This window comes from Podarcis melisellensis, assembly GCF_964234715.1.
Source record: "Podarcis melisellensis genome assembly, chromosome: 10".
NCBI classification, from domain to species: domain Eukaryota; kingdom Metazoa; phylum Chordata; class Lepidosauria; order Squamata; family Lacertidae; genus Podarcis; species Podarcis melisellensis.
This window is the reverse complement of record NC_138542.1, coordinates 8,096,502-8,110,694: the sequence shown is the minus strand read 5'-3', so window position 1 is coordinate 8,110,694 and position 14,193 is coordinate 8,096,502. Positions and strand designations below refer to the sequence as shown.

General features: G+C 41.2%; 1 protein-coding gene across 3 annotated transcripts in view; it reads left to right on the top strand.

Moving 5' to 3' along the window:
* Positions 1-706: 706 nt before the first annotated feature.
* COG5 (component of oligomeric golgi complex 5) overlaps positions 707-14,193 on the top strand; it is a 170,493-nt gene continuing 157,006 nt past the window's right edge. For all 3 annotated transcript variants that reach the window (XM_081927685.1, XM_081927686.1, XM_081927684.1), the window contains exons 1-5: positions 707-864; positions 1,921-2,060; positions 4,888-4,945; positions 11,998-12,052; positions 12,139-12,208. In XM_081927685.1, the coding sequence (XP_081783811.1) occupies positions 786-864; positions 1,921-2,060; positions 4,888-4,945; positions 11,998-12,052; positions 12,139-12,208 (402 nt within the window). In that variant the 5' untranslated portion in view covers positions 707-785. The remainder of the gene's footprint in view (positions 865-1,920; positions 2,061-4,887; positions 4,946-11,997; positions 12,053-12,138; positions 12,209-14,193) is intronic.

Below are 14,193 nucleotides of genomic sequence, written 5' to 3'. Positions count from 1 at the left end.
TCCTGCCAACCTAGCAGTTCGAAAGCACATCAAAGTTCAAGTAGATAAATAGGTACCACTCTGGCGGGAAGGTAAACGGCGTTTCTGTGCGCTGCTCTGGTTCGCCACATGACCCGGAAGCTGTATGCCGGCTCCCTCGGTCAGTAAAGCAAGATGAGCATCGCAACCCCAGAGTCGGCCACGACTGGACCTAATGGTCAGGGGTCCCTTTACCTTTATACTACATTTTTAAAGATTTGCCTTGAGACAGTCTTTAAACCTATTTTGTTGACCACCATGCTTTCCCTTTTTAAGTTTGGAATAGAGTAGTTGCTTTGGAAGAAGATCATCAGACATCCACTCAGCATGACCAGTCCAACGAAGTTGATGTTGAAGAATCATTGCTTCAACACTGGTGATCTTTAGGGATGACCCATAACGGCTATAACTGAAATCAGGCCGGCATGAGCCCTCAAACTCCGCGCGCGTGAGGGTGGCATCGCTCTATACTTTAGCACCTCTATGTTGACAATCCCATACAGTTCGCATTGGAGACTGAAGCGTTCGATTACAGGCCGGGAAAGCCCGATGCAGAGACTCCCCGGCACCTCTTTGCTCTTCCCACTCGCTCGCCTGCGGCGGAAGGGGGGAAAGAGGCCGTGTGAGAGATGCGCGGAGAAGAAAGGCTTTGTTCCGACTCTACCCTTTCCTATCTCTAGGGTTGCCCCGCGAGGGCGGCCGAAGGACAGGGCGGCCGTCGCGGCTTGAGTGCGTCACGGCGGAGACGCTCACCCACCTGTGCCAGCATGGAAGGGAAGAGAGGCGCCGCTGAGGTGGCGGCGGCTGAAGCCCCGGACCCGGCGGCCGGGGAGTTGCTAGGAGACGGTGAGGGGGCGAGTTGGGCGAGAGGAGGGAGGAGGGAGACCCCCGTTGGCCTCGCGTGGGCTTCGGTGGGGAGAACTTCCTGCTGCGCGCGCTTTAGGATTGCGACCAGCGCGCCTTGCGCGGCTCTGCGCCCAGTCCCTGGCGCTGCTCTCTCCGAGCTTTGCCTCCTTTCCTACCCTGAAGGGACGCCACCGAGAAAAGCAGCCCTTGACTCTGGACAAATAAAGGGTCAGGGTCTTCAGGGTATTTTTCTGAGGGCTCATTTTTAGGTGGGGACCTGAGTTCCTGGCAACTTTGCAAAAAGTTAGCAGAGTGCAGCTGATGGACTGGGCAGAAAGGACCTCCCCCTCCCCCGGAACTACTTGATTATTATTGTGTTTTGCTTTTTCAACTGGGTATTATAACTTGAATTATGGTGCTGGAGGAGACTCTGGAGAGTCCCATGGACTGCAAGAAGATCAAACCTCTCCATACTGAAGGAAATCAACCCTGAGTGCTCACTGGAAGGACAGATTGTGAAGCTGAGGCTCCAGTACTTTGGCCACCTCATGAGAAGAGAAGACTCCCTGGAGAAGACCCTGATGCTGGGAAAGATGGAGGGCACAAGGAGAAGGGGGCGACAGAGGACGAGATGGTTGGATAGTGTTTTCGAGGTTACCAGCCTGAGTTTGACCAAACTGCGGGAGGCAGTGGAGGACAGAGGTGCCTGGCGTTCTCTGGTCCATGGGGTCACGAAGAGTCGGACACGACTAAACGACTAAACAACAACAACATTATAACTTAGTTTATATTTTATCCATATTGTCCATAGTATTTGTTACATTGCAAGTGAGATTAAAATCGTGCTAATATTTTCATCCGTTTACAGTGGTCTCCTAAGGAAATTATATCCCCCCATTCTTTAGAATAATAATAATAATAATTTATTTATTTATACCCCGCCCTCCCCAGCCAAGACCGGGCTCAGGGCAGCAAACAACCTTAAAAAAGAGCGTGGAATATCTGTGTCAGGAAAATATGATGCCAAGCCTCCCCTCTCTCTTGCGTCTCTTTCAGAATGCTATGCGGACTTCTTGAAGGAAGATTTTGATGTGAAGGCGTACACCTCGCAATCGATTCATCAAGCTGTGATAGCCGAACAGTTAGCGAAACTTGCTCAAGGGATTAGTCAGCTGGATAAAGAGCTGCACTTGCAAGTAAGTGCCACGCGTATCACCCGAATCTATACATAAAGGCAGCTGAGATTCTGAAACGGCATTGAATTGTTTGTTCGACTCTACAGCTTTTAGACCTGCCCAACAAGGAATGTCATACTTAACTAATTGAAGATGCTTTCTGTCAGTGAATGTATATATGGAAAAGCGATGGTTAAATTTTGCCTCCTACAGAAATATTCAAATAAACATGCACAGGCAGCATTAATATGGTTGGCTCATAGCCAGTGTTATTATGATAATTGTCAGTGTGTAAGCTCCCCCAAATGGGCTGTAACTATTATAAGTGTATAGTAATGTATATCTATACACGTTTGTGTGTTGGTAGTGGAGAAATAAATGCAAAGTTAAGCTGTGAATGTAAGATGCCCAACCACACAATGTGAATAGTGGTAATTTGTTTGCCTTATATACATTGGGATGATCCAAGTGATTCATTCAGCCTTAAAGAGAGGCTTCAGAGCTCACTTAACTTTATTGGGCACACAAAACATTTCCAAGATATGCAGTTATATTTGTACTTGCTACATAAACTCCTGAGCCTTTCTGGGATCTTCCTTGAGCACAGAGCAGGGAGCCTGTCCCAGTGCTGGAAAACAGAATATATTCTTATGACCCAGCATGCAACCCACAACACCAACTGTATTTGCTTATTAGTATTCTTTTTATAAGAATGTGGTTTGTCCTCTTACATGTAAATGAATTCTTGGAATGTTGTTAGATGTAAGATGTCTGTGCAATGCAATTTGGAATAGGAGAAATATGCTTTTTGATGATAGAACATGTGATTTAATTGTGGCTATTGTTTGAACTGAGAAGAGAGGAGAGTTCAGTATTAGTTAGAATTACCTTTATAGGCAAAATATGGTTATCCTTGTTAAAATATTTGCCAGCATCTTAACAAGTAAACATGAGTAGATTCTGTTGAGGAAATTCTGTATTGAATGGGAGAATTGAACTTCACTGTGGTATTCACACTTAATTAATCAACCAGTCAATCAATAGATTTTTATTGTTTATAGCCAATAGCCATTACAATACAATATAAGCACAACTAACAGAAATTGAATCGCATAGGTTAAATTTTTGGGTTAACAGTTTATTGCTGGTGGCTAGAAACTTATAGTAGGCAATAATCACTCTTTGATTTTGATATAAAATCAGTTTATAACAACTGCCAGAGGTTATCCTTTAACCAATGTGCAGGTACATTTCTCATAACTGAATATATTTATTCTGAGTCTAGCCAAGGCTGAGTGCTTCTGGTTTAGAATGGAAGCTGTCAGTAAGCAGTGCGGTGCAATATTGATTTCCTGCCAGCTCTAACATGTGTCCTTTAAATAGTTATTACGGAAAAGGCAGGCAGTGATCCTTTGTGTGCCGCAAACCAAGTTTGTTTGCCTTTCTGTGGAGTTTGTAAGGTGGGGCTTCATTGGAAGCCAGTTACTCTTATGACGCTTTTCACATGCAATATCAAACCGTACACTAGTAGTACATGCACTAGTAGCAGCCGGCCATGAATTTGGGCGCTTTCCTCCTCCTGCCCCCCGGTCATGGCAAGGAGATTGGGTGCATTTGTTTCTGTTTTACATTTTTAATCAGAATTTCTTGCTATATCTAAATTGGTGTGAGGGAACTCTGCTTATATTATTTATTCATTCCACAAAACTAAAAGGCAAACCTCAAAGCATTTTACAGTGGTGCCTCGCAAGACGAAATTAATCCGTTCCGTGAGGCTCTTCGTATAGCGGTTTTTTCGTCTTGCGAAGCAAGCCCATTGACAGTTTAGCGGATTAGCGCTACAGCTGTCAAGCGGCTTCCAGCGATCAGCTGTTAAGCGGCTTATCAGCGGAACAGCTGATAAGCGGCTTAGCGGCTTAAGAAAAGGGTGAAAAAAGCGAAAAAAACCCGCAGGGGGATGCAAGATTTTTTTCGTCTTGCGAAGCAACCCCATAGGGGAATTCGTTTTACGAAGCACCTCCAAAACGGAAAACCCTTTCGTCTAGCGGGTTTTTCGTCTTGCGAGGCGTTCGTCTTGCGGGGCACCACTGTACAGAAAAGAATAAAACATGACAACCAGTTACATTATTAGTTTAAAAACCAGTTACAAACTATCTTCAGAAATAATTGAAATCAACAATAAGCTAAAAGCCAGATTAAAACATATGTTTAAACAGGCTTGCCTAAACAGAAATGTTTTTAGCAGGAACCCAAAGGCCTGATGTTCATAGGCAGAAAGTTTCCACCCTAAAAGCTCAATTTCTTACACATTTGGAACAAATGATATGTGACACCTGTAATAGATTAGAGCTGCCGAGTGGCCTTATATGGGGTAAGGCAATTTTGCAGGTAAACTGTGTATTATATGATGATTTGTTCAAACAAGCCAGGGTCAAACCATGGTTTATAAGCCTCACTTGTTAATTAGACATAGTTTAAAACGAAACCTCTTGGTTTGTATGTAACAATAAACTCTGGTTAGTATAAAACTGGAAGTGGAAGTTTCAGATCTCCTTCTTTGCGATTGTGTTTAAGTCTGAGGCTCGCTGCTGTTTGTATGTTTAATGCTAGTGGTTTAGTGCTCTGTCGCTATATAATGAGTGAAATATTATCAGGCCTGCCCTAAAACGCTACTTGCATTAGGAATGTGAATTAGAAAGGCCGAGGTCCAGACAACCATGCAACAAATTCAGCAAACTGAAGGGCAGTTTGAACTTGCATTTCTGAGACAGCATGCTCAATGCCGCATGGCAAACCAGTGTTTTTTTGTATTATTCTTCTGATAATAGTTGATTGTCTTATTTTATAGGTAGTTGCAAGGCATGAGGACTTGCTGGCACAAGCAACTGGCATTGAATCTCTGGAAGGTAAGCATGGTTTATTAAGAATCTCCTATCCTAGGAGTGGGTTTCTTTGCCATTTGCATAGGAGTGAGGCCTTGGAAGAGGAACCAAAATTATGTGGTTTGCTTCTGTTCTAATGAATCTCAAAGCTATGCCAATTTTCCAGAAACGATGGTCAGGTTTCATAACTTCTCAAAGTCCCTTATAATATATGAGCTTATTTATTAGCATGCTATACCAAAACTTCCTTTGCCACTCTTCCAGTGAGTTTATGTTGTTTCCAGTACTTTCTGATTACTATCTGAGTGTTTATTTAATATTTTTCTAGTTAGATCTTGCTAGTTTTTCCTAATTGTGTTCTTAATGTAGCTTAGAAGTACAAATAAATCAGCCTACGATATCATTTAAATTAATAATAATTTATATAGTTTACATATCTGTCAAATGCACTTAAAACTCTATTTAAGTTGATTATATCATTAATCATTGGAATTAACAGCTCTACATTTTGATATAATACCAAAGCTAAAACATTTTTGAAAAGGTTTTTTTCTTCCATTTATCCTTAATGTTTTAATCCAGGGTCTGAAATTTTATATATATATATATATATATATATGCAGGTTTTGGTGTCCTCGGGTGTCTTCCCGTGTAAAAGTTGGGGTGTCTAGGCGACGTTTCGACGAGGTCTCACTCGTCATCTTCAGGCTGGTGCTTTCGGCTTCTTGTTACTGGAACAGAGCAGGATCTCAGTGTTTGAGTTCCTATAAATACTGTTGAGGGGGTGTGGTGTATAGCCTCCAATGTTCTGGGCAGAGAGGAAGTTCCCAGGCTAGTGTGCCTTTTCTTCTTTTGTTCCTTAATTACTTGAGGGATATCTTGAGTGATTTCTTGGGTGATATCCTGAGTACCACTTAGGTGGGTCATTAGGTGTGGATTAGTTGCTAAAGTCTTTGTGTCTTGACCTCTTGAACTTTGTGAAGAGTTTTTCTGAGAAGATGGCTGTACTGCACTTAGTTGTGCTCTGGCTTGGCTTCGTGTATAGGGGCGAGCTGTGGTTTTGTGGCCTGTGTCAGCCAGATCTGTGTAGGGATTGCAGGGGGGTGCAGCATGAAAGAAACAGGACACGAAATTAATTTTGCAGATTCCAAATTGCTCTTTAACATGGAACATCACCACAAGAGAATAATCATGGAAGCCATCGAGATAGAGAAACACCCTCACAACATGAACAAGCGTGACGACACATCCCGCTTGCCAGACATCTGGAAATTAGCCCTCCCCACAAAAACTGACACCAGATCCAGAGGCACACAGAACGCCATCACCAATCAACCACACCAGACCCAAACCCAGACCCTCTCCACAGATAAATTACAGACACCATCCAGTAGCCAAACCATGGTGGCACCTCCGGATGCTGCACCCCCCTGCAATCCCTACACAGATCTGGCTGACACAGGCCACAAAACCACAGCTCGCCCCTATACACGAAGCCAAGCCAGAGCACAACTAAGTGCAGTACAGCCATCTTCTCAGAAAAACTCTTCACAAAGTTCAAGAGGTCAAGACACAAAGACTTTAGCAACCAATCCACACCTAATGACCCACCTAAGTGGTACTCAGGATATCACCCAAGAAATCACTCAAGATATCCCTCAAGTAATTAAGGAACAAAAGAAGAAAAGGCACACTAGCCTGGGAACTTCCTCTCTGCCCAGAACATTGGAGGCTATACACCACACCCCCTCAACAGTATTTATAGGAACTCAAACACTGAGATCCTGCTCTGTTCCAGTAACAAGAAGCCGAAAGCACCAGCCTGAAGATGACGAGTGAGACCTCGTCGAAACGTCGCCTAGACACCCCAACTTTTACACGGGAAGACACCCGAGGACACCAAAACCTGCATTCCTGTACCCGTGAAAATCTACGAAAGCATATATATATATATATATATATATATATATATATATATATATATATATAGTGAACCGCCCTGGGATCTTCGGATGCAGGGCAGTAAACAAATTTGATTAATAAAAATAATACTAAAAGGCTGGGAATGTTTAAACACTGAACTCTGACACAGAACATAGCTAATGAGCAGAACTTAGTTGAACAATAGTTGAGGTAAATCAATATCCCTTTGTTATAATGCTGTACAACTACATTTTTAAAAAGCACAAAACTGGAAAACCTTGAAAGGCCTGAAATCATAGTATAGTGGACTTACGGAAAAAGTTTATCAAACTGTTGGAGTTTTAATTGCAGCGTTTTGTTACTAGTTGTTAACATGCTGTCTGTTTCCTTATGTCAGGTTAAAGTATACTTCCTTAACTCGTCAGCAGGTGGAGCTGTTCATATAATGCTTTCTACTAGTCATTTCTGGCTAAATAGAAGTGTTGTTTACATCGAAAACCATTGAGAACCTGAATGAACTGCAGATTTGGGTAATTAAGCAGCTTTTCAATCGAAAGAATTAATGGAGTAAAGACATAGAATAAATGGAGTAAAATATAACATACATTACAAGCACACGCACACACACAGATTTTAAAAAAATTCTATTAAAAAACTTTCTTTAAAAAATCTTTTTTTAATAAAAAAATTCAAATTTCTTAAAAATCCCTTAAATAACTCTGAAGTATCTGAAATATCTGCATGCACACAAAAGCATATACCTAGAACAAACTTAGTTGGTCTCTAAGGTGCTACTGGACAACTTTTTAATTTTTTTAGAAGGATCTTTCTAAGGGATTTTTAAAAGAAATTTGATTTTTTAAAAAATTAAAGAATAAAAAATATCTGTATTTATTTCGACTATGTTAGACGAACATGGCTACCCACCTGAATCTACACACACACACACACACACACACACACGTTGATATTTTACCTTTTGGAAAAAAATATTGTACTACATCTCCTTTTATTTCAGTTACTCACATTTGCAGTTCATTTGAGTCACGGAATTCACTGAAGCTGCAAACCTAGATTCACCTTTCTGGGAGTGAGGCCCATTGAACTCAGTGAGACTTATTTAGAGTAGGATTTCACTGTGCCATCACTTGCATGTAAACAACACTTCCATTTCCTGGGCCTTATTATGTGAATGCTTTAATGTTGATTTCCCTATGCAAGTTTTTGAAAGTGCGCTTTAGCAGGCGCTGATATTGATTGTTTCTGTTTTTATTCTTTTTTGCCTGCTCCCCTCCCATTAACTGGAAAAAAAACCAAGAGATGCCAGGTTATTTATAGTTGAGCAGCTTATAGCACCATTTATAACAAAAACTAAATTTTCAGTTTGCTGTTATAGTCACGGATGACACTTGGGTTGCGGCGCTCATCTTGCTTTACTGGCCGAGGGAGCCGGCGTACAGGTTCCGGATCATGTGGCCAGCATGAATAAGCCGCTTCTGGCGAACCAGAGCAGGGCACGGAAACGCCGTTTACCTTCCCACCGGAGTGATACCTATTTATCTACTTGCACTTTGACGTGCTTTCGAACTTCTAGGTTGGCAGGAGCAGGGACTGAGCAATGGGAGATCACCCTGTTGCGGGGATTCGAACCGCCGACCTTCTGATCGGCAAGTCCTAGGCTCTGTGGTTTAACCCACAGCGCCACCCACGTCCCTATAGTCTGAATAAGCTACTTTTAATATACCAGACGTGATAATTTTGTGGCAAACCCAAGTTTTACAGGGAACCGGCTCACCTATGAAGAGGGTGAAGTACCTGCCTCAGGCGGTGGAAGAAAGCCAGGGCATTTGGGTGGTGAAAGGGGAGGGCGGCATTGGGGAGTTGGAGGTGGCCGCCTCTGGTTATACATGATGCCTTTTATGTTCCTAAAATAAGAAAGTGATTTCCAGTCTGTAAAACGTGAAAATAACATTGCAGTGTTGCACACCCCCCTTAAAAAAAAAACACCCTTCCTTGAAAAAAACAAAACGGCTTCAATAATTCTGGAAATGATTCCTCAGCCACGCAAGAAAATACGGGCAAATTGTGTGGTTTTGGGCATAGAGGAGGGAGATCTGTGGTCAAATGCCAGTTTGCTGAGGGACCTTGTACCAAGTCCTTGCTTCCATCACCAGAAGAGGTTTTCTTGGAGGGAACTTGGGATAGGACCGCCTTTGTGGCAGTGTCCTGCTAACTGAGTTCTCTCCTAAAAGAAACTAGCTCCATCCCTGATGGTTTTTAAATGGAATTTCATTTCAGGTTGCAAAATGAACATGAAAAAGACAAGCCAAAAAAAGAAACCAGTTGTTTCAATGCCTCCAATCTGCTTTTTAATCTTTTGGATTATACAGTGGTACCTCGGGTTACATACGCTTCAGGTTACAGACTCCGCTAACCCAGAAATAGTACCTCAGGTTAAGAACTTTGCTTCAGGATGAGAACAGGCAGCAGCAGGAGACCCCATTAGCTAAAGTGGTGCTTCAGGTTAAGAACAGTTTCAGGTTAAGAACGGACCTCCGGAACGAATTAAGTACGTAACCCTAGGTACCACTGTATCTAGTTCCTTGTTTTCAGTGCTTTTCAATGAGTATGGCTCATGCTGGATGTAAGATGTTTATTACAGCATTTTAAATGGTTCAGTGGGGCCCTAGGCAGTCTCAAAGTGTTAAATGAAGAATCTGCCATACAGTGTAGATACTGTCCAGTGTTTGACCACAAGAAAGATTGCTGTGTGGATAGAAGGATGTTGGGTCATGTGTTGTTCCTCATGCTCCTTGGGGGAGAGGGTATGGACACAGCTCTTGAAGCCTGAAGACTCCTTGAAGATTCTGAGATTCTGAGCAGAGAGCAACCCTAATTTGATTATGCCCCCTGTCTAATGAAATAATGCATAATATTTTATCTGAATCCTAACTCCTTGATGTATAGATGACTAAGCCTTGACAAATGTGTGGGATGACAAATTCTTGTTGAGACACCCTGGCATGCTGAGCCTACAGAGATACATATATAGAACTGGACTCCTACATGAGATTGAACAGATAATGTAACGTTCTGAGTTGCAGCATGTACTTTTACAACAAAAGATCAGCACTGCTTCAGATATGCCAAAATTTGGCTGTTCTGTTTGGGAGAAAATTGTGATGCCCCCTTTGATAACATAACTCCATAGGTACATGTGCCCTAAATATGAAAAGGGTTGGTCTGCTAGGCCTTAATCCTAAGACTACTTATACTGAATTCAGTAGAACTTTCCAAGTTAAAAAAAAAAGGAGGGGGGGAGAATCAGCTGGTAAGGTTAAAAAAAGTTGATTTTCTGGCATATTAGCAATGTCATCTTCTCAAAAATTCTGGGATTTCTGGAGTGAGAAAATATTCCTAGTGATGTTGAATACAAATATATTGAGTCGTGGTGGTAGGGAGTTCAGTATACTCTGTACGTCTTTAATCAGTGTTCTCAGATTTTCTCTTAGTACTTATTGTGTAATAGCCTTGATTGATTTTCTAGGAAGTAATGAATTCTAGGCAATAATGGATTCGAAACAGATTCTAAATGTAGCACAATACTATTAGTAGCTATAGAGATGTCAAGAGAACTTGGCACTTTCGAGTAACCGGCCTCAGATTTCAGCCTGCCAAGTTTCAGCTTGGATTACTAGAGTAATTGCTAGGCTTGTTTTATAGATGATATATGAGAGTCCTGGGTTCAAATTCAGACTTGGCCATAAAGCTCACTGGGTAGTGTTTGGTGTCTTGTCATTTGTTTACTTGACCTTCTTCACAATAGTAGTTTGAGTGATTAAGGGTGAGAGACCTTCTGTCGGTCATCAGGCAATGGCGTTTCCCACCTTGCTCCACCCTCCAGCCCTGGCAGCCTTTCCCAGACCATGACTTTAGAAACAGCAGAAGCAGCTGGAGTTCAGGGATATATATATATTTTTAAAAATTGTAAGTTGTGTGTCCTTACTTCTCAATTTGATCCTTTTTCATGGTTTTGTGGTGTTTTGTACATTGTGATTTGCTGTTATTTTTATGGATTATAGATTAGTAATTCTTTATTGTAACTGACAGGTGTAAACTGTTTATTTTTTGCTGATGTTTAATTTTACTGCTTACTATTGGATTCTAATGGATTATTGAATATTACTTCATTTGATATGTTTATTTTAAAGTGATTGCGACTTTTATATTGTATCAGATAGTTGCTATTAATATTTGATGTTTTATTATTATTTTTATATGTGTTGGTAGCCACCCAGAGTGGCTGGGGCAACCCAGCCAGTTGGATGGGGTATAAATAAGAAATATTGTTGTTGCTGCCATTGCTGTTATTAAGGCTACAATCCTTGATATACTTGGCAGAAAGTCCATCCCATTGAGTGGTACTTGCACTTGTGTATAAATGGTTAGGATGAGGCTGTAAATGTGTTAAGAACAATACGTTTTATTTTATTTATTGTCTTCATTCGTAGCTTTCCCCCCCCCCCCGACGAACCTCAGAGAGACTTACAAAAATGAACATTAAAAGCAAGGGTAAAAAGAAGGATAAAACAACTTAAAAATATACAAGTAATAGAAATAGAACACAGATCCAGCTCTACCTCACCCCACTAAATTATAAATAGAAAATTGAAATCCAAAGGTCTGGGTGATTAGTATTGTTTTTACCTGGTGCCCAAGAACAGGTAGTGCACCTCCCTCAGAGATGAATAACACAGGGTCTGGGTTGGTTCATATGGAGAGAGGGGGTCCTTGAAGTATTTGGGTCAAAGTCAACTCTTTGAATTGTACGCAGAAACTAATTGGTAACCAGTTTAGTTGGGCCAGAATTGGTGCTGTCTGCTCAGACTATCTTGCCTCAGTGAGAAATATGTCCGCTGAATTCTGCCCTTAGTAACGCCGTTTCTAAGCCATCTTCAAAAGCGCTCCTGCTCATTGCAATAATAAAGCACTTTGTACGCTGAAAAGCAGTATAGGAAGGATTAAAGATCAAAGTTGCCACTACCATTTTGAGTTCCTAGCTTGGTTTTAAAATGTGGCATTTTACTGGGAAAAGGTGCATTCTCTCTGTCAGCTGTGTGTTTTTGAAATACTGCTTTTGCTCTCTTATTCAGGTGTTCTTCAAATGATGCAGACCAGAATCAGTGCATTGCAAAGTACTGTTGACAGGTATGCAATCCCTATAACAATGATTTACTAGTTTTAAGTCCTTCTGCACTCCCGTGGTTTCTAAAACATATTTTGTTTTTCATCAGAATCAGAGCCAAAATAATCGATCCTTACAACAAAATCGTGTCCCGTACGGCACAGTTAGCAAGGCTTCAGGTAAGTTTACAATCATCTTTAATCCCTTACTCTCCAGGAATAACATTTCTTTTGATTGGAGAGGGGGAAAGCGGTTCAAAGAACTATCTACCCATTCTGTCAAAAGGACGGTTTTCTTCTTGTAGACAGGAACGCAACACTGCTGAGAATAGTAGATGCGTTGTTCAGAAGCATTTGAGGCAGTGTTTCTTTGCAACTTTGCAACAATCGAGCCGATATATGAACAAGATTTAATGGTGGCCAGAGAGAACTCTGTAGTTTTTCTTCTGACTGAGTGTTGCTATGGTTACTGGTTGGAAGTGGTGGGGACGGGACTCCAAAGACAACACTCCCAGAATAAATAATTGAAACCACCAAATACGTGCAGTTTATAAATCCTTTTGGAAAGGAAAAATAAGTTCTCACAAAGCAGATTTGCGCTTGGCACCAACTTTCTTCCATATCTGTAATTGCTCATTTCAGCTGAGGTAATTTATACGGGGTTATCTCCTCTTGTGTCTTCCTGGTAGCATCCTTTGTCTAGGGTTATGTAGCTGCCTTCTCATGCCAGGAGCAGTCCTTATTTTTTTCTTTACTTGGCAAAATGTTTTAAAAATTGATTGGCAAATCAGCAATGAACTTGGACGGATTCCTCAGTTGCTGCTGTTTTTCAAGTCTTGGATAGTTCAAAACAATTTTTCAAGCTTTCCCCAGCTTCATATGCTTTTCACCAAATGGTTTTTTTTTAACCACAACTTGTGGACACAGTTCTGACTATTTCAACCAAAACTCTAGTCGGTGCTTTTCTGTCCCTCATGCACAAAACCATAGTTACCTTCATAGAGCAGAATTCAGATTCTGTTTCCTGTTCGCTTAAAAAAAATAAAAAAAATACAGGCCTCTTGAGCGTTGAACCCAATAGATATTGTGCTGAGTTGACATTGATAGATGCCCTTTGGTGGTGCAGAGGTAGCAAAGCTTGACTATATGCTTATTTGCATTTAACAGAATAATCCGCGTCTTGTATAACAAGCATAACACGCTTTCTGTTTTAATTTAGCCACTCAGTTTCAGCAGCCCCCAAATCTCTTCTCTAGACAATTGCCCTAACATTTAGGTTTTGCTTGATCTACTCTTTGACATGTTTTGGCACTTCTAGAACTCCTGAAAATTGTAATACGTATTTTCCCCTGAAATTGCAGGCGTTTTACTGTGCTCGAACTGTGTAGTGATTAAGAGCTTATGTCAGTTAACCATATTCCAGGCTGTGTCTATAATGAGTTAAAATAACATTTTGAGTTGTGTGAAAATATATTAAAAAATCTGCACATGCCTCTTTTTTCCCCATCTTCCAGCAGCATAGATAGTGCTCTCAACAGATTACATTAACAGTCAAAATGTCGGAAGTGCATGTTATATAATATAGAACTGTTATGAAATTGAAAGGAATATTTGTCACTAGGCAACTTTAGATGAAGCACAGAGCTCAGATGTAATTTCAGGTTTTTTTTTAAACATATGAGACTTGTGCTTTACCGAAAGTTGCCTCGTCTAGACCACCAATCCTACCAAGGCATCAGATTTCTAATCACTTGTTCTAATAGGTTGTTCACCTTTGAATGTTTTAGGACCACAATTGTACAGTGGTACCTCTGGTTACGAACTTAATTTGTTCTGGAGGTCCGTTCTTAACCTGAAACCGTTCTTAACCTGAGGTACCACTTTAGCTAATGGGGTCTCCTGCTGCCACTGCGCCACTGGTGCGCGATTTCTGTTCTCATCCTGAGGTAAAGTTCTTAACCCGAAGTACTACTTCCGGGTTAGTGGAGTCTGTAACCCAAAGTGTTTGTAACCCGAGGTACCACTGTAGTTTGTTAAAGACTGCTGGTCTTCTTTAATTCAGTGCACAAAAATATTGCATATCGTGGAATATCTAATGTAGAATCTGAAACCAGCAGAGTTTTGCTGTCACCAGCACTCTGTAGGTCCAGTTGCAGACGTATCTT